At 40.9% G+C, this 21,028-nt stretch overlaps 2 protein-coding genes across 9 annotated transcripts in view; both read left to right on the top strand.

Moving 5' to 3' along the window:
- Positions 1–14,631, top strand: part of rims2a (regulating synaptic membrane exocytosis 2a) — a 155,511-nt gene extending 140,880 nt beyond the window's left edge. For 7 of the 8 annotated variants that reach the window (XM_080895930.1, XM_080895923.1, XM_080895924.1 and 4 more), the window contains 5 exons: positions 10,742–10,883; positions 11,046–11,158; positions 11,276–11,377; positions 11,515–11,654; positions 12,004–14,631. In XM_080895930.1, coding sequence (XP_080752056.1) covers positions 10,742–10,883; positions 11,046–11,158; positions 11,276–11,377; positions 11,515–11,654; positions 12,004–12,207 — 701 coding nt within the window. In that variant the 3' untranslated portion in view covers positions 12,208–14,631. Of the gene's footprint in view, positions 1–7,461; positions 8,157–10,741; positions 10,884–11,045; positions 11,159–11,275; positions 11,378–11,514; positions 11,655–12,003 lie in introns of those variants that run through there. The other variant, XM_080895929.1, reaches the window with a different exon arrangement.
- Positions 14,632–19,230: 4,599 nt separating this feature from the next.
- On the top strand, positions 19,231–20,865 carry dcstamp (dendrocyte expressed seven transmembrane protein; the record flags this gene model as incomplete). The annotated part of the gene is made up of 3 exons (XM_080897050.1): positions 19,231–20,283; positions 20,370–20,702; positions 20,806–20,865. Exons 1-3 carry the CDS (start codon positions 19,237–19,239, stop codon positions 20,863–20,865), a joined length of 1,440 nt encoding a protein of 479 aa, XP_080753176.1. The 5' UTR covers positions 19,231–19,236.
- Between the last annotated feature and the right edge of the window lie 163 nt (positions 20,866–21,028).

Consider the following 21,028-nt stretch of genomic DNA (forward strand, 5'->3'; position numbering starts at 1 on the left):
TCAAAATGTTTTAACCTTGAACAATAAAGAATCTACACAATAAAAGCTTTTCAATTAAATTTAATTTCTTTTAACCCATATGGAAAAGATATATATAAATCTTATAAGGTTTGTATCTGTCTTGTGTGAAACTTGTATGAAAAGCATACAAGAGTGAAAACAGATATAAGATCCCTTGAAAAATTCTATAAATGAAACGTATGTTTTGGATACTTACTAAAACAATATATGAAAGTAATGAGAAAGTGGCTACTTTCATGAGTAAATCATATAAGCCTTATATGATTCACTATATGAAGTAAGCCAAATCTTAAGCAAATCTTTTATAAGTTTTTTCTATTTCTTTTCCATATGGGAAGTTTCATTATCATGTTCAGTGATTTTCTGCTTTGAGTAGACTAAAAACACACAGTGACCCTTGAAGGATGAAAGTACACATGATTTTTACAACTTTTAAAAAAAATGCTGAGTGTTGTAAATAAACAGTATCAGTCAAAAGTTTGGGTGGACTCAGCCATTCACATGACTGGTATGTAGGGATGGGTACCGGTATGGCACCGGTTCTGACATAAACGGTAGTAACCAGACCGAAAAGGAGCACACATTTCAGTGCTTTATTTCGGTGCTTTTTTTTCCTGAGATGTCATACACTTTGGATTCTAGCCAATCATTTTACGTTTCCGAGGATAGTAGGCGGGCCCAGGTACGTACGTTCTTTTAGAGCAGAGCTACAGATTAAAAATGCCCAAGGCGAAGCGGTCAAAAGTCTGGCTGTACTTCACAGCAAAAAGATGCAAACTCAGCAGCCTGCAACAAGTGCTTTAAGGTGACACTGTGATACTGTCAAAGGAGGTAACACCTCGAATCTGATGAAACACCTGGCAACCTATAGCATTTTGTTAAAAGCCCAGAAATGCACCGTATTTGATAGCTTGCTGCGAGACCTCACACCGTGCACATCTACTGCGGTTGTGGTGCCTGTTATCGGACCCGGAGTTAGCAACATCCCCCAAAAACCCGAAGAGGAGAGTCCTGGCCCCTAGCCCTGCCAGTGTAGCAGAAATGATGACGGATGATGATGCAGCAGCAGCCGTTCTTCTCTGCGTGAGTAGCTTAATGTTGTTCGTGTGTAATTTACGTTGAGTAGAATAACCACGTTATTACATGAATGCATGTAAGGTGAACTAGCAAACACCGTCGTAGTTACATACGGCTGTCTTCTTGTTTGATGGCAGATGCTCCCTTCACCCTGGCCAAAAAGGCTAAAATGACCAAAGAAAAAGTGGGAAACAGTTAAACACGAGAGGTTTTTAGACAAAGATTGTGTTTTTTCTATTGTTTAAGCACTGCTTCCAGCTAAGAGTGATACCATATATGCCCTATAGCTGCAGAAAAGGCTAACATTGTTATCTTTTTACAAAAAAACAGCTAAACATGAGAGGTTTTTGGACAAAGTTTGTGTTCTCCATTCTTTAAGCACCGGTTCGAGCACCGTTTAAGCACCGACACCATGTCAAAAGTACCGGTTTGGTACTGGTATCGGATAAATCCTAAACGATACCCATCCCTACTGGTATGTTATATGTTTGAGTCAAAGATTATTTGTCTTCAGGCAGCATCTCAGTGAGCTCAGGTTTAAAGCCGTTGACTCATCTTCTGCCCATTCCCTGCTCCATCAGCTGCACGGTGCTTTTACCTGCGGTGTGACTCACACTCCTCAGCCATATGTCTCCCTTGCCTGAATTTGAAGCTTGGACGCAGTTTAAGAATACACTTGTACTGCCACGTCTCGCAGTTCAAGCACAGCACATTCTTCGCTCCCGCCCGAGCAGAGCTAAAATAGAACTTACACAATGCATTTTTAGATTTTTAGGCATTGCTAAAAATACTGTACTTCCTCTCCTGATTGTTTTTTTTTTTTCTTTAAATGTAGCTGTCAGTCAGAGAGGAAGTCTGATGAGGCATGTACTGGAAAAATACTGTGGTAAGGGTAGTCATAGAGTCTGGGCTGGATGCTTCTGTGTTTTATAAAAGTGGTTAAAGCAACTTATTTCCTCTTTCAGTCTGAGAGGTAAATAAGCTGTAGTAATATAATTGTTGCAATTTTTGCAATCTAAGGAACATATTGCATATGACAGTAGTTTGTTGTGACCGTAAGAGATGTCAGCAGTTTCTATCAGATCGTATTTGGATCTTCTTTCTCTTTCTAATGAGTTTTCCATCTGTTGTTGCTTCAGTGTTTGCACCACTGAGTGGATGGAGGCAGCCAGGGGACAAACTGTTCAAACGTCACCTGCAGAGCCTGTTTTAAATATTGCCTTTAGCCTGACAACTTCTACCTAAGGTGCAAAGTGAAGAGCAGGAAACGCTGTGTATACATGTGTGAGTGGAGTCTCCTTTCATATGTAGTAAACAACTTGAGGTGGAACATTATTTTATTTTGAGCACTTTTGATTGCGTTATGCATTTTTATGAAGTGTTCAGCCATTTAAGGTTTTAAGTTTGACTGGGCCTTTTCATATTCATATTTCAGTAAATTGTTTCTTTGCGTGCAGACATAACAACTGTGTCCAGACAATGTTAGCATCATGCTATTTTTAAAAAAGAGGAACCTTAAGAAAGCTAAAGATTTGTTTTGGGGGTTTTTTTGTACTGTGTACATGTCAAGATTGTGTCTTTATGTGTAGTAGCCAAAGATATTCTGGATGCAGCTTTAATGTAATGTGAGGTGAGATTGGACATCACACATAGCTTCACATTCCTCATTATATTTGACTGAGACACAGGAGGGAAAGCTGTTTTTGTAGCAAGCGTGTTTATCTACCTTTGCACTGTATCCTTGTGTACATATTCACATGCTTATTGGTGTCTGTTTGCCTACGTCCATGCATGTGAGGGAAAGTGTTAGAGCCCTCCATTAAGCTCTGTTTACAGTGTGCAGGGTCAGAGTTGCTGTCTGATGCTTGGCCTGGTCTGAGCTCATCAATCACATCAAGACTTCTGAAGGCTTTGGCCTGTTAGTCCCGCCACCTCTCAGGCAGATTGTTCACAAGGACTTCTGGGATATTACGGTCCTATGTTGTAGATTCTTCACATTCCTGCCTTCTGAGGTGCTTGTGATTTCCAGTTGTGTGGTCATTGTCTGGCAGATTTATCATAGTATAGAGCAAAGCAAGATATGTTCAGTGTTAACCAGCATTAGTCACAGTGTTGTGAAATCAGAGAGTAGTACGCTTATGACCTAAGATGGAGATGCTTTTAGAGGAAGGAGTGTCAAATACTTTAATTCTAAATCACATGAGCTAAAGGTCTGATGTCTTGTTTAACTGGCACCCCGATCACGTCAACGTTTAATAGAAAGGCCAGCCAATATTGGCTCCTGAAGTCTTTCGGCACGTCATTTATCTAACATGCAATCTGGTCTTGGTAACTGCAGCCACGTGTTTTTAATAAAGAGGTAAAGCAGCTAAAGGTCTAGTGACGCGACCTAGATTCTAACTACACTCTTACTACCAACACATTGCTGAGCGTGTTTAAAATGCTCTGATCTGTAATGAAGTCCTTTTTTTGTTAAGCATGATCTGTATTACCCAGCAAATAAAAGTTTCAAAGTTTCTTTTCGTACTTGATGCAAACTCTGTTTTCACAGTCCATGAACACGCATCCACGTGCTGCATTAAGCAGATTAATGTTGACTGTAATTAAGCATATTTTTGTCTCCAGTTGCTGTGCGTGTCAGGTGAAGTGAAAATTGTTGCAATGCCTCTTTCTTTCACTATGTCACTGGTTGTGGGTGGACAGATAACAATAAACTGTGCCCAAGATACAAAATTTGAAGTTATCCACACGTGTCTAATGCATTGCTGGAGACACGTGCGCACGAGCCAGCTACAGAGGAGAGAAGAATTATTGTGGTCTGCTGTTATTGTTTTGGCAAAGCCATGACGTGAATCACCACTTTCTCTTAAGCAGTTAATGAGTAAGGGCACTTACTATATCTTTTTGCAGCTCTGGTAGTTCCGTATTGTCTGTGTCTGGCTTCAGTCTACCTCACAGTACAAGTACAATTCTAATGACCTTTTTTTGCTCTAGCAGAAACATACCAGAGAAGCCAAGTGACGAGTTTAGCACTATACTTAACGGTGATACTGTAAAGGAATCTACAGAGAACCTCACACTCCAAAACATGTGACTGAATTAAGGGAGTAATCATGAATGCCTTATTTTTTTTAGTCAATCCATTAATATTTGCACTTACACTCTCTTACATTTACACTCTGGCATCAAGACACAATTATGTTTTACTGCCAATAAAACAGCAGGCCCGTTATAGGTTCTGTCTACTTCTGTTTGCTACTGTTAGTAAAAATCACTGAATAGAGTGACGAATTGCTACTGTAGAGGAAACCGTGATTAGCATTCAGCTATTAGCAGTCCTAATGTGCTTTCCTTAGAAATATTCCTCTAGCAGGGTTTTGGTGCATACGCCGCTTTACAAATTGCTTCCCCTGTTTTTGGTCCAGCTAATATAATTAAGCAGGTCATACGAGTGAAATACACTGACCATATTTCATTGTTAATGCTAAAACATTTTACTGCAGTTTTTTGTATTTAAGTCCTTGGCCAAAAGTTTGCTAACATCTCTGTGTGGCTCTACATGGACAAAGCAAAGCTGAATTCAGACACACAGGTATCCTTACAGTCTTTGTTAAGGAATCTACTTTAAATTAGTACAACTGACCAGTTACTTTACATTGGAGGGAGTTGAACCACCTAAGGTAGATATGGAGTTTAGGCCCCAATTGCACAAGGATCGAGACTGGTTGGTAATTGTAAACATACACGGCAGACCCAGTGGCATTTTAATCATGTTTATTTCATCGGTTGTTGGACACACAGAGCTGCAGCTCTCCCGCTGCCAGCTCAACATAACAACAACCTTAATTCAGAGTCCCGACTTTTAAGCTGGCGTGGAGTGATTGCAGATGCTGCGCAGGTGCGTCCATTGCACCTGTAGCAGCATCGCAAACCACGCCCCGCCACAGTAATCACCAGTTGCTAAGGAATAAAAAGTTGCCAGAGGTTGCTACAGGTTGCTGGCCATTACTGTGAAATTGATTGTGAAACTCCAGTCACCCTGTCCTAAAGAGTGGTGACTTAGGGGGGGAATACACGTATTCCCTGATCTGTTTGAAACTGGTTTCCAACTTGTAAACTACTTCCCAACTACTTTTTAAGCAGTGGTGAAACTGAGATTGTTTAACTTCAAAGTAAAAGTCTCATCTCTTGAAATGTGTTGGTTTCAGTGGTAAGGCATAACTTTTACTTTATGGGCAAATATTCTCCATTTCTAGCTTGTGTTGCACTTTTTCCGAGCAGCTCCGTTGTTAGCTAGTGAGTCTTTGAAGTCTGTGTCTTCCAGAGAAATTACAGCCAACTCTGGCAATCTGCTAGCAACCAAAAGCAATCCTGGGGGGGGGGTAAAGCATCCTCTTTCTGACTGACTTCAGCCAGAGACAGTCAACAACCTCAAGCAACCACTTGCCAACCTATTGGTACGATTTTCCCCAGTGATTGAAGGTTGCCATGTGCGTCTGAGGCCTCAGTTAAATTAAACTGCTTGGAAAACATAGTTCCAGGTTTCTTAAAAAGATAAAAATTAAAAAGATTAAATTCATATCATACAAATTTCTAGTCACATGCCAGCAATATCTCCACTTAACAACTTGAACTCATATCTGTTCATAAACTCAGTCATTAGACTAATTAGGTTTTTGACCTGCTGGCTTTGAGTTTATCTAAAGCAGGGATATCAAACTCATTTTACATAGTGAGCCACATAAAGCCAAGTTTGAATTTAAGTCAACCTGACCAGTAAAATTCCCCTTTGTGTTATACGTTTAATGGTGTTGTAGTAAATGAAAGAAATCTGTCAGCATGACTCTTTGGGCTAAAAGTGTAAGGAATAGGTAGAAAATAAGATTTTTCTATAGCAGATTGTGAAAAAACAGGAAAGTAATTCAGTAATTGAATTACTTTGGTGTGGCATGTCTATATCAGAAGGAAAAAGTCCAAAACTTTCGTCCACCATATTTTCTAAAGCCATTGAGTGGGCTGGCTTAGAGTCTCTGCTGGGCTGATTAAGGCCCCTGGTCCTTATGTTTGACACCCCCGATCTAGAACTTAGCAGGAGATGACCAAAATCATTCAGCATCATCCAATTCATAGCTTTAAAATCACTTTAATAAAAAAATGTCAGCCTTCTCTTAGTGCTACAGAAGCAGCAAAATAACCACCAAAGAAAGTTGAATTCATCACATGGAGAAGATAACCTCTGAGCCTGGATCAACGATCAGAAACACAGAGCTACATCGTCATCATGAGGGCAAAGATCAGAAGTTTTCTGATAAAAGTTTAAACATTCTCACGGTTTGAATTCAGAGAAGCGCCTACCTGATCCTTAAATGAGTTTGTGGTTCATATTAAATCAAGTGTTTGTATTATAACTGTGTGCTCTTCTCCGATTCCCCCTGTGGCGGTAAACGTGAAGAGTTGTTTTGTCAGTGGTGACCTAGATGAAACCCGCAAATGGACATTAAGTGGCTCCTTCGTGGAAGTAGGTTGCAGTGTCTCAGAGAGAGGAACTTTTGCCTCTGCAGTAACACCACAGGGAGCTTCCTATATTTACCGTGGTGCAAAGAAAGTGCCATAATTGTCTTGTCCTGCGCCTATTCTGCCACATTCATATTGAGAACAAAAAAGCAGGACTGCTGGCAGCATGTCGGGGCAGCACAGTTTCTCAGGATTTATGCTTGAACCTAATGCGGTGGTGACAGCTACCAGAGAAGCTGGAGTTCGGCTGAAAGTCGTGCATTTGCTTTGAGGTATCACTCACAGCCGATGCCGGTGGTACATTCATGAGCCACTTGAAGGACCACCGGTGAAGAAGTCCTTTCAGCGAGCAACGCTGTTGAGTCTCTTGGCTCTCAACTGTTTAAAATAAGCTGACCCCAGCTGTCCACAAATGGCAGAAATGGAATGAAGAAAAAGAAAAGTTAATATTTAGAAATGTGAGGCTCTAATTCAAACAAAGAGTCTTTGTGGCTGTTTAAAAGTTTGTGATGGATGACGAGAGCCATACTTTCTTGTAACGTGGCTGTGCCACAAAGGGACGACAGACGAGAGGGGTTTCAGGTCGAGCTTTTAACGTTGTTTTTCCCTTTCGTTGACTTTCTTGTCTGTGAGAAACAGAACTCCTCCTAACGCAACACAGCTGTGAAATCACGACCGTGGAAAAGAGTAAAGTGAAGGAGCAGAGTTTGGCACGTGAACTTTGAGTGATCGCCATGTGGCTCGTGCGTTCTCATCAAGTAGCAGGACTGTTGGCAGGCCTAATGGCAGCTTATTTTCACTGGCCTGTGTGCACAAAATGGGGGGAGAGGGAGGGGTGGGAGGTAGAGGATGGGAAAAAAGGAAAATAGTAGTGATGAACGGAACAAAGGGAACAAAAGAACAAGCGCAGAGAGAAAAATGAAAAAGCAAATGACAAAAGTAAGGGTATGAAAAAAAAATACTGCTGAGAAACGGAGTGGGTTAGGGAGGAGGGGGGGATCAGTATCTCTGGGTAGAGCTTGTTCACCCGCAGAGCCTGCCGAGGTGCGTCTGAGCAGCCCGGCCCTCTGATTGGCGGAGCGCAATGCAGCGCTCTCCCCTCCCCCCCTGAAGAAAGAGGTGCAGCAGGAACGTCAGACCCAGACAGCACAAGACTTGACTACTGAAGCAGCGTTTTTCCAAAGCTCTACCTAGGATGCAGTCAGCAGAGCATCTAGGGATAGACTAGATGCCAGATCCCTCTCCTGTTACAGCAGAGCATCTTCTACTGCTAGCCTTAGGAATCCATCGAATAGTATAGATTGGAGATACATTTTAAAGCTTTTATCAGCCAGAAAGGGCAAAGCTGACGCCTTGAGCATCGAATTCACCGCATTGAGGAGGACAGCCACCAGTCACCATGGGCAGGCAGGGGAACGATACCTCTCCTCCGGCTCCTGGGATGCGTATCCAGTGTTCCCAGAGCAAGATGAGCCTGTCAGCATCATTCGAAGCGTTGGCTGTCTATTTCCCCTGCATGAACTCCTTTGATGAGGAGGACGGAGGTAAGATGACAGGCGGGGAAATGTCACAGCCAAAGCTTCCTGCTGGGGGGTAAACAGTGCGGCTTAAACTAAAAGATGGCGGTGAGCAAGGGGAGATAGATTTAGGATGAGAGGGAAGCTGCAGAGGTACTGGCATGGGAGAGAACTGGGACGTTGGAAAGTTCAGAAATGTTATTAGCTCAATTAGGATGTTTAGCTCAATTAGTCTATTTCAGTAAGTGTAATGTGTTATAAGGCTTGAGCTGTCCATACTGTGCATGATCTGGTTATATGATGACATAAAGCTTAATGTGCAATTTCATCTGTGGGTGGTCAGTTTATCATCAGTTAGTTGTGGGCCAGTCACACTTCTTTCTGCATCTGTTGTTGCTGCTGCCACCAATGGTGGTGTTGTCAAAATGGAACCGGTCTGTTTGCTTACAAATGGCACTCACGCTGGTCTAAAAACCTAATTTGCCCCGCATGACTGTGACTCTGATTCTGTGGATGAAAACAAAGGACTCTGTATTTGGAATGAATCCCTCTTTAGTATTTAGTTGGAAGTAGTGCTTCTTTTTCTTTTTGCTTAGAACCACAACGTTGTTCTGACTGTCACTTCAAATTTCCTAAAAGGTAGCGTAACGCCTACTGTGTGTATTTATAGCTCAGCCTCACAATCACTTCTTGTTCTATTTGCAGTTGTATTTACAAAAGAAGATTTGCAGTGCGTGTGATCTATTCTTCTGTAGCTTTATCTGGCAACATATTTTCTGCCACACTACTCACCACTCCTCCTTTTTTTTTTTTAGCTACAATTTCACACTCACTTAAACTCACACTTCCACCATTGGCAGCTTCCCTAGACTCGCTGTCTTTTCCTGATTGGCAGGGTCGCAATTGGAGGGCAGCAAACTTATGGAGATGAGCCAGTTTGTCTCGTTTTGACGCCTCTCCTGCTTCGCGGTTGCTGGATAGTTTATAAAAGTAACTTACTCTCCGACATACACTTATAACAGTCTAATCTTTATCTTATCTGCCACTGCTTTTAATGCACCTCTGTATATTTTTGTCTATAGAGCGGATACATACAGCGTTTATTTGAAATGCATTGGAACAGTATTTAAAGCACTCAAATAAGATCACATAGTGCTTGATATAGTGCAAAAGCTGCATAAATCCAAGACTGTGCCTTGTAACTTGTGTCAAAAGCAGAAGAGAATTACCATTAATAAATCATGTGTTTTTCAAGTTCGTTGATAACGTCTGGCTGGCCACTGAATGACAGCGGAGGTCTGCTGCAAACGTCAGAGACGACCTTTGTGGCTGCTTCTCTTATTGTAAAAAATGTGAAGAGCAGGAAGAGGAGGCGGAGGCCAGCTGAATAACTGAGATTTCAAGGCTGAAGAGCATCATGCCTGTTTTATGTCTGTGTGAGGCACAAAATGATCCATTTTTTTTTATCTTCAGTTCCTCCTCTACTAAGGCAAACAAAGGAGAGAGGAAGGAGAGTAAAGACTGCAAGGCCTATAACTGGATTAGGACTGCTGAAGCCTAGAAATTACTCATCTGCACAAACTTGCAAAATATTAGAGAGAAATTACATAAGGTCTGTGAACGGCCGGTTTTTGCACCCTGTAGTAATGAGCTGAAGCTTTGTGTATAGTACCTCTGTGTTATTACCTTCATCAGGCTTTGCAGGGATTTTCTGACCAAATAGTGCTAAATTTGATTACACAGAAGAAGAAGAAAAAAATTAATCCCATACCTGCAAAAGGCATGAAAACATTTAGTGATGGTTGGATCACCCCGTAGCAGTGCACAATTAAATGTTTAGAAAGGGACATGTTTTCAGTTTAACACAGCTGCATGTGTATGTAGAAAGCTCATACGGAGGTTTTTAGAACTAACCTATAATGTTTCACTTCATTTGAATCTCTTGAGGAGCTTCTCAGCACATTAGGCTTACTGAAAGTAAAAGACAACTTTTTGCCAACCTTTTTTTAAATGGGATATGAAAAGTGTGCGTGTGTGTGTATATATGGTAGAGCAGACATACTATACTTTTGAGGAGTTGTGTGTTTGTAAGCCGCAGGCGTGTCCACATTGTGCCACACGCACGCGGTCAGGTGGCGATGCGCAGCGGGAGGCTTAATGGAGAGAATCAGCTTTCTTCTTGGATCAGTCAGGATGGTGGGTTTGGGTTGGAGGGGTGGGGATGCATAGACAGTGGATGTTTGTAGGTGAATTTGCTCCCAGAAGTCCCCCATAGGCAGTCGGTGGCGCAGACTGGAGGAAGGCTGCACATAGTGTTCCTAATATCGATCTTTTTAAAGAGACGGCAGTGCTCTGGTATAGAATTTGAATTCACTGAGGTGCGCTTTGTTTTCAGAATCAGAATCAGAATACTTTATTAATCCCGAAGGAAATTCGTTTTCTCCTGAGGAAAGATTTATGTACGAGCCGATTAAAGCGTTCGTACACCAGTGATAATCCGCGCAAATGGTTCTCGCCGTGCGACTCGCATCCCCCCAGTTCAGTGTTGTGGACTGACAATTCTTCTCTCTCCTTCTCTGTCATTTGTGTCGTGCGTGTAACTCTGTGTTCAGAAGCGGGAGGTAAAAAGTTGCGCAGCACTATCCAGAGGAGCACAGAGACAGGCCTGGCGGTGGAGATGAGAAGCAGGATGACTCGGCAGGCCAGCAGGGAGTCCACAGACGGAAGCATGAACAGCTACAGCTCCGAGGGAAAGTAAGGAGACATGCACTTGTGCTCTGCGGACGATCAGAAAACTAATTCAGCAGCTTTTATATACACGAAAAATTCAGAATTTCATTTGGTAACTTATATCAGGTTCTAGTCTAACTATAAACACCTGGTGTTTTTATTTTTTTTTCTTTGTTAATGTTTCAGTCTCATCTTCCCTGGTGTGAGGCTGTCCTCAGATGCCCAGTTCAGTGACTTCCTGGATGGTCTTGGCCCTGCTCAGCTGGTTGGGCGACAGACATTGGCTACTCCCCCTATGGGTGAGGACAGTTATCCTTTTTTTTCCTTTTTTTTTTTTTTTACAGAGATTTGTAGCTTGAAATGATGAAAGCGTCACTTCAGACAAGTTAAAATCTTCAGTTTTGTTGGTTGTTTAGGAGACATCCAGATTGGCATGGTGGAGAAGAAAGGTGCACTGGAGGTGGAGGTCATCAGAGCCCGTGGCCTTGTGGGAAAACCAGGTTCCAAGGCACTGCCAGGTAATCAAAGCTACTAAATGTGCTAGTCTATGTCAGGTATTCACAGAGTGAATAAAGGTAAGCATGACTTGGTTGCGGAAAGAGAAAAGGAAACCTTTCAAAAGCTCATCTCTCCTTTACGCTTTCTTGATTTCCAGCACCGTATGTAAAGGTCTACCTTTTGGAAAACGGAGTCTGCATAGCCAAAAAGAAAACTAAAGTAGCAAGAAAAACCTTGGATCCTCTTTATCAGCAGCAACTGCCGTTTGAGGAGAGTCCAGGAGGGAAGGTTTTACAGGTAAGAATGTTATTCCTTTAGACTGCAACAAAGTGTCACAATTAGCATTTCTCCTTGCAGTCTGCTGGCCTCAATGCAAGGTCACACAGCTGATACGGTTCTGCACATCAGATTGGCTTTTTCATATAAAAAGCTATATAAGTTGTATTGGGGTTCATCTGATTGTTGGGGTTTTCTCTGTATTATTGTATGGTCTTTACCTTACAATATAAAGCACCTTGAGGCAATTGTTGTTGTGATTTGGCACTAAATAAATAAAACTGAATTGAATTTTGACCAAGACTGTTGACTTCATTTATCTTTCTAAACTTGCTCCATCCTTTAAAGTTTTTTTCGTTCTTGTTTGCAGGTCATCGTATGGGGTGACTATGGACGTATGGACCATAAATCATTCATGGGAGCAGTTCAGATACTGTTAGATGAGCTGGACCTGTCCAACATGGTGATTGGCTGGTACAAGCTCTTTCCTCCTTCCTCACTGGTGGACCCTACTCTGGCCCCACTGACAAGAAGAGCTTCCCAATCCTCACTGGACAGTTTCTCTCGATCATAGCAGCGTGTGGACTGATAGCGTTGTTGTAGCAGCCAGTGTTGCGATTACAGGTCACGCCCCCCCCGGTTACACTGCATGCTTGATGTTGTGTCTTCTGAGCCTGTTTCTAGGGGTGCAAACGTGATCCTGTGTTTTGAGCAAAAACGTCACGCACACTGTGCATGTGGCGAAGCGTATCGCGAGCGCCTGGTAGCAGGGATTGCCAGGTGTTGTTGTTGTTGTTTGGAGGAAGCCGGAATGAACTCCTTAGCACGAGGAATCCGTCAATTCCAGGTTTTCATCCAATTCGAAGCCATGGGGGTCAACACTGGGAACCTCTGAATGAGTTCTACAGAAGCCCTTTTCGAATGAAAAATCTGTGTGTTGCTTGATTTTATTTTTTTTCCTGTGTCGTTTTCATTTCTTTTATTTACTTTTTTCTTTAAATGTCAGTGTACTTGTCTCTGAAGGGGGTGACAGTGTTTCTAACCAGATGCTTGGTCACGCCACGCCAACAGACCTAGCCGTGTAGATGGAATTTTCGAGACCATCACTTTGGGTGAGGTGTGTCCCAGCTTGTAACCACACTCCCACAGACCCCAAAAAGAAAAAACCCTGCATACTCTACATATATCTACCCGTTCAACCCATACTGGTAAAGCACCGTAAAAGATTAATCAAATGCCACTTTAAAGTGGCTGCCCTCAACACCCCCTTCCCCCAAAAAATAAATAAATACAGTAACAATCCAAACTCCATGAAAAGATGTACAATCTTACCATATTTCTTTCTCTGTTGATATATTGTATGAAAATTAAATGAGATTTTTCTTTTCCCTTTTTTTAGTTTCTTTGCATGGACACAAATTTAGCTGAATAAAAAAAGAAAGAAGAAAATTATTTTCTTGAGGCTGTAACTTGCAAAAAAAAAAGATGAAAATAAACAGAATCAGCCATTTTCAACAATTTATATTATTTTTAAAGAAAATTTTCACTAGTGCATGGTTTTCAAGGGGAGTGAATGCAACATCGTGACTGAAAAAAAAAAGGACATTGTTTATCATTCTTTACACCATTCATGAATCTGCATTTTGCAGACATGCAGAAAAGGGGAACTTAAGAATTATTTAACAGAAAATGTTTATGTGACAAAAAGTGATAATGAAAATAAATGTAAATGATCTATTTCATTGTAAAAGGCTAATGCCTTATAAAGATAAACATAATGTGCAAATTGTACATGTTTCTCTTTTTCTTCCTTTCCCAGGGTACTTCTCATCGTACTATTCATTGCTACCATTGTTCAGTCCCCTGACATCGTCCAGATTTTAGGACTGTTGGTTACTTTACAGTACTGTATCGTTTCACTATGTTTGTTTTCTTCCTTCTTTTGGATTTGGATTTGTTTAACAAGCATGTTGAAAAGGGTCTTTTGCAACATGGCTTGGGCACACCTTACAGTAACTCAGCATGTTTTGATAAAGATGATATTTGGAATTTTTGCAATTTCTTGTACAGTGCATGTCAACTTCATTACTTTTCTCCCTCACCTTAAATTGAGCTCTATGGCAAATTAGTTCTTGGTCTTCCTGGGCCATTTATTGAAGTTTTAACAGAACATTCCACCCCACCCGAAAGTCACATTTTCTTTCAGGTTTTTGAGGAAAAAAAAGAAGAAGAAAAAATATGACAAGGAAAATATTTTATATTTAATGGATGCTGGCGAAACAGTTGTGATTGCAAGTGTATTTTATTTCAGTATTGTTGACGAACATGCAAAAATAATCTGTACTGGTACAGCAAAGAGGTCTATACCGAATCAAGAGACGGCAAACATGCGCGACATGCGTGTTGCCATGGTTCAATTTTACATCACTGTTTGTGAAGATGAGCTAATCACAAGTTGAAATAATAAGGGATATTGCCACAGAATTTTTTTTTCTTGTTTTAATGAAAATGAAATTACTTTACTATATTTTTGTTAGTTTTATTTAAAAGCCAAGACCAGTTTATTTTTTATTTTCTATTTTTAGTAATTAACAATACTTCTCGTGTCTGGGAAGTACATGAATCTTATAGTTGCAGTATGTCTGAATGAAACTGAATTGAGGCATTGTTCCTTTTCCACGTGAAGATAATGCATTTTAATGTCAGAGAAAAACCTTGTCGCTTTAACAAGCTACAGTATATATTTTCATTTTCATTGTACATACCTTTAGATGTCAGAATTTGAGTAAACAAGCTACCACAAGTAGACTGATAGATTCTTTTGGAAGAGGAAAAATGCCTCATGATGACAAAGACATGTTATTTATCCTTTTGAATGCCTTTTCATTTTCTCTTTTTGGTGCAATGTGTTAATGCCAAGGCTATGTCTTGGTTAAGTATGGTTGAGTACAGAGATTTATGTAAGTTATTTTTCAAATTAAAAATAAAAAAAATGATATTACACTGATGTCAAGAGTTGAGTGATGATCAAATTAACGCACACTCACACACACTACATCATCTTTTACATCAATGTGAATAAGTTGCTCTTTTTAGTTGTTTATAGACAGATTCTGATTTCATTTATTGACCTAACTGCACAATGTTGCCAGTTAGGTCACTTTTCTTCATGCAATAATGGTAAAGGAATGGTTCTAAATTTCGGTCCTTAGGATGGCTTGTTTTAGGTTTGTAGGTGTTTCCCCATTCCAAAACACCTGAATGAAGAGCTTGGAGAAGACATGTAAGGTACAAATGACAAATGTGATATCCACCTTTCATTTCTAAAGTTCCACACAGTGTAATGAGAAACATTTAGACACATAGAAACCCATGCAATCACACATGCATGCTATTGCACATAAACCATGCATGAGCACAGACAAAGAAACACAAAAACACAGTTCTTTGTGATTTGTTGCCTGACGGTGGTTGTGGCTCACCTCCTCTACAACAACCCGGAGTAATTCATACAAATCAGTGACTGATTGGAAGGCTGGGGGTTCAATCCCTGGCTGCTCCAGTCTGAAGATCCTCGGGCAAGATACTAAACCCAAATTGCTCCCAGTGTTCATCAATGTGTGTGTGAATGTTAGACAGAGGGCACTTAGATGTAGAAGAGGAGTTTGCCCAAATATGTTTGTTAAATGGTGAATGTATTGTATAAAGTGATTTGAGTGCTTAAGTAGAGTAGAAAAACATTAGCCATCCAGCCATCAAGTGGGACTGATTGGAGTCTTTGCCAGGCCGATTTTGGCCCCTGGGCCCTATGTTTGACACCCTAGATTTAAAGGTGTTTTTTTTTTTTTTTAGTTTTGCTTTAAATCCTGTCCTCTCTGGCAGCTTTTGCAGTCAGAATAGCCAAACACACTTTGCTTTTCCAAAAACAGTTATAAAAAAATCTCTGTAGCCTCCTCTTATTCATGTGAATCTTTTATCTGTTCATTTATTCATTTCTATCTGTGTTATTTCAGTTATTGCATTAAAAAAAATAAAAAATAAACATACAGCACATGGAATAAAAAATTAGAAAATACACAGACACGTGAATCCACAATCTTCTTGTAGTGTGAGTGTAAATGTGAGAGAGAGAGACTGTCTGTGTATGTGTCTTTGTCACAAACATTTCCTAATCTCTATTCAGAATCTGTAAGCACAGGAGTCTTTACACACTGCTCTTTTGACTTTGCATTTATTCAGTATTCTCGTTCATATGTGTAGTCAGATTATAGAGGTTGACGCCTCAAATCTGTTTTCTCTGCGTTGACTGCAGAATGTTCTTGGTGGTGGAGCGGATGCTGGTCACAAACAGTTCATTTCCTTTCTTTGTGAAATGGACTCCGTCTGGTACAAAGATTGTGTTGTCGAAAAATTTCAAACAGGGATGTTCAATAATCACCCCTCCAAAGCAGTGGGCAGCCTTTCTCATGGTATGGTTGACAATCTCCCTGTCCTTATTTATCTTCCATGGACTTCCATACCTCCACACTTGGCGCTGATTGATGCAGGAATAAGCAATCATCATTGAGGGGAACTCTTTGTGCAGTTGCATCAATTCCATCTTCATTATACCAGAAAGTTGCTGGGCAGACATGAGTCCTAAATCATTGCCACCAGCGTGGATAATCAATATGTCAGGCGGGCTCCGTGTAGATAACTCTTCATAAAAACGTGGAAGGACGCCGCTCCAGCCCATCCCTCCTTTGCCAAACCATTGGACTTTGGCATTAAGTCCCAAATTCTCTCCAAACTTCTGTCTTGCTCCGAACTCTCCTCTTTTGACGTAGCTTGAGCCAACGATCCAAATGTTTCTAACTTTCTGGTCTTCTGGCCTCTTTTTCTCCATCCCTTTGCTTTCAGAGGATCTGGCATCATTCTGGAAACTCGAGGCCGTATCATTCAATTTCTTGCCTTTGAGTCGGATCATCGTGATAGCGGCACTTTTTTGGATGCTTGGTGGTGTCACAGCTGATTCATTCTTGTCTGTGTCTTTCTTCATCCCTTTTCTTTCTGAAAAGCAGGCCTCAGTGATGCTTCTGCAGTTGGTTGAAATCTGACTGAAATTTCTTTTCAGTACAAATTTCTCTCCACAGATTCTGCGTTTTCCCCTTGCTGGGGAGGAGCTGTCAGCACTTCTGCTGCAATTTTGTGCAGCATCATGCTGGATTCGCTTTCTCTTTAGTGGGAGCTTGACAGGGTTTAAACCCAGCTGATCTTTCTCAGACACTGGCGACAGGTTTTGGCGCTGCATTCTTGTAAAAAGATGCTACACCACTTGGCTGGATCCAATAAATACAGCAACAGTTTTCCTGAAGCTTGTCAGTGTATTCACAATGTTTCTTCCCCAAAAAATTTTCAAAATGCGATATTTAGACACTTAAACAACGAGCTCGGATTTTTGTTGTGCACTCACGAAGGAAGGGCAGTGAAATGACTGAAGCCTCTGCTCTATATGGGTATTTCTGTTCCGTTGTGACGTCATACACCTAGTAACTCTCAGCAGGCAGACTGCAGCTCTTTCATTTAACAGACAAACATTCTGCACAGTGAAGATGTTTTTATTTGAATTTGTTTGTTTTTGGAGTTTATGGGATGTTTTAGAGAGAATTTTTGCTTTCCCATCAAAACACAAATAAATTCATATGAATACGTTTAAAGTGCACTATACATGTAAACAGTGATTATTTACTCATATTGAGTTAACAGGCTTTTTTCCTCTCAAATATGTGATTATGGATGCTTATTTCATGTAATAACTAGACCATTTGCTGTGGCAAGTACATACATTTGATTTTATGTGACTGTGACAGAGTCTCATGTTGCAATGAATGCGTCCCAGTCAGTGTGCAGATACAGGGAATCCGTTTAGATGTAAATAAAACCAGTGTTTCTGTGTCAGGGGGCAGGGTCTGTGAGTTTGTTTAGTACTTTTGATTGTTATATTGAAATCATGTAAAGTTCTTGTGTTATTATTTTAGTTAAGGTTTACTTGCGTTTTGATCTAGTTATGTTTCTTCTGTGTCTCCTTGCTTGTGTCTTTTGTGTGCCCCCTGTCTCCCCATGTATTTCATGTCTTCGTGTTGCATGTTCTATTTGTCAAGCTGGTGTTGTCTTGTCTACGTCCCTTTTCTCTTTCCTGTTTTATTGCGAAGAGTCTGGTGTTCCATGTTAAGTGTGTTTAGTTGTACTTCCCCTGTGGCGTTCAGGTTCATTTGTGTCAGCTGTTTTCTCCATTACCCTCCTGTGTATGTAAGTCCTCTTTCTCACTAATTCATTGTCGATTCATCTGTTTTCCTCCCTCCACGTCACGTCAGCTTTCTCATAATCCTGTTCAGGTCCATGTTTCTGGTTTTCTTGCACCTGCTCAGATTTATGTTCATGTTTCTCTTGTCATAGTTTTCATAGGTTTTAGTTTTACTTCTCGCACCTGTTCGCCTTGCTTTGTTTTTGTGTTCATGCTTTTTCAGCCAAATCAACGGCTCGCTTTTTGATTAAACTTCATTTCAGTCTCTCCCTTGTCTGCTTTTCGGGTCCACACCACAAACACACCGGCTGCTCTGTCGACAACTTACTTCGCTTAATGTTTCAATTCAACAGGTCTCTCCTTGACAGGGTTGTGCAAGTTTTTTTTCCCAATTAAACCTAAAAAAAGGCATCTATTGTGTCTACTATGAAGGAAAATACCACAAGATAGACTTTCTGAAGTATTATTTTCTTTGTCTGAAAAATCGAAGCCTGTTCTAAAGGTAATTAGCTAAATACACTCGCTAAGTATTCAGGTCACGCTCACAAATCAGTGAAAATGTTTTCTTTTTATCACCTCTCTCTGAAGCAAACATTCAATGCTAGCCTCAGTGTGTGAATAAAGTACACAGAACTTAATGTGCTGACCAAGACAGTGCTGAAATTCTGATGTTAAGCATTACAACATTGAGGTTTTGCAGATCACATGACCACTAACCACTTAACGTTAAGTTGCCTGGCATTTTGGACATGTGACAAACATGATGACCATATAGGGTCAAATGAATACAGTCACACGGACCTTCTAATTCTATTGAATATTAGGATTCTCTGAAATCACCTACTCCTGTAAAAGGGTATTTTATCATTGTTTCTGCAATATGAATATGTTACCCTAAATACACAAAATTATTAGTATTCAGTCCACTCACACATTCGTGCAATACCACCTTGAAATTCTTAGTAAAGCATTAGATTTTTATGTGAAAAGGATATTTCAGTTGCACACACCCCACAGTCATAATTCAGCCTCTGTTTACTTCTGCTTGTGGTTGAAAAATAGGGATGACTACAAAATGACTAATGACAAAGGCAAGAGTCTTCCTGTTTCTGTCGTATTTAAGGCGACTGCGCTCTACATGAATCAGAAGAGCTGCTGAGCTTTATACATCAGGCTACTACTTCGCCTTTCTGTTCAGCACAAGTGTCTTTTCGGGCACAGTAGTTACTGAATATATTGTATTTGTTAATGATTTTCTTATAACCTGCCATTTCATTCCAATTTTGCTTTTGCTTTTCAACGTCTACTTTAATATCCAGGATGCTTTTCTCATGGATTGCAGTAAAACAAAGCCTTAAAGATGTGGGTTTTCAAGCTGTGGATGTGTTCACCACTGGTAAAAGGGATGGATTCAGAAGAACAATCCTTCTCCTCCTCATCTGTAGCATTTCCAGCCTCCTGCTCAGCTCCCTGCTCCTCCTGTACCTCCTTTTCGCTCAGGACTATGAGCTAGCAGTGGCTGGGGGGATTGCCGCCTGCTTTGGGACACTGCTGACTGTTGCCCTCTTCCTATCAAAGAGAGTAAGGTGTTTAGGGACTCTTTTTGTTATATCCATTTTCATGAAAAAGAGTAGGAACTTGCTGTTAACTGCTGGAACCAGCTTAGTGGTTCTTAAGAACATCCGTAACACTCTGGAGAACCTCTCGCTGCTGGTCAGGAGTATGATTTGCAACCTGAAGGCAAAAAAAGCCTCCATCATTGCTCCATTTACTAACTATGTTCAGATGTTGAAGTGGATCGGAGACATGCTCAAAGGGGTTACAAACCTGGGAGTAGTGAGATTTGACTCCCAGCTCAACGTCTCTCCAAGATTGGAATCAGAAGAATTCAGGCAGAGGCTCGCAGGAGCAGAGCAGAAGCTCAACGAGACTGTTAAATATGCACAGGCCCTGATGAATACAGTGAGCTCAGTGACCGACAGGATGTTTCCTGCCATCAGCTTCCTCGTGCTCATGATGTTTATAGCATTGCACATAAAAAAATACTGCAGAGACATGAAATACAAAAACAGGTTCATCAGCAGCAAGTTTGTTCATTTTGACGAGAAGCAGAAGGCGGAAGGAAAATCCCACGTCCTTCCCCTCACGGCAGAGGAGGAGCAGCTGTACACCTTCATTCCCTCCGCCCGTCCCACAACAAGAGAAGGGAAAGCTATGGTGAAATTTGGAATTCCAGTTGTCTCCCATTTCATAGCTTGGGTCATATTCATAACTGTGGACGCCTTGCTGTACTGTTTTGTTGACATTGTTACAGCAAGGTTATCAGAGCTGGAGCCATTCCACATCCCTTTGTTAATGAGCATCAAAGTAAGTACACCGTAGTAAATATTTATTTATTTTTTAAATATTTTCCTCATCTCAACCACAAAAGACTCACTTGTTTATCCTTGCAGGGAATTGCAACTTTAATTGGAATGTCTCTTGGACAAGAAAATCATGAAAAAGACTTTTCCTACTCTGTGACTCTGTTTGAGAAGCAGTGCCTCCCCAAACCCAAGTTGTTGCTATATAGTTCTGTAATTCCACTGACTGCCATCCTGCTCACTCTGCTTGTTATGGCTCTGATGTCAACCAAAGTCTCCCAGCTAAGGTTGATGGTCTGTGAACAGTTCTTCCCCTCTGCTGCTGAGGAGAGAGTGGAGTACCTCCATGGCAAAATCCTGAGGAAGAGATTCAAAATGAGAAAGGAGAAAAACAACTGCAGCCTCAGGTCACTTATTACCAAGGTGCATGTTAACATATTGCTTGAGAATAACTATTGCAAGGCAAAAAAAAAGGGAAAAAAAGCCAAATCTCTAATTATGTAGTTTTTCTGTTCTTCTTCATCAGCCATATTTCTGGTTTCCGCTACTGTTTCATTCTAAAGAGGATCCACAAAGTATCCTGTGAGGAAAATCTTCTCCACACAGACACTCTAGTGATGGCGGTGCTAGTCCTGGTGCAGACTGACAGATCAACATGGATGGTCCATGGATCTCGCGGAGAGAAATATCAGCCTTATACTTTAGTCTGAATTATTGTCTGAAGGCCAAGAAAAATGCCCAGCAGATTT

The sequence above is a fragment of the Rhamphochromis sp. 'chilingali' genome (assembly GCF_963969265.1).
Source record: "Rhamphochromis sp. 'chilingali' genome assembly, chromosome: 11".
NCBI classification, from domain to species: domain Eukaryota; kingdom Metazoa; phylum Chordata; class Actinopteri; order Cichliformes; family Cichlidae; genus Rhamphochromis; species Rhamphochromis sp. 'chilingali'.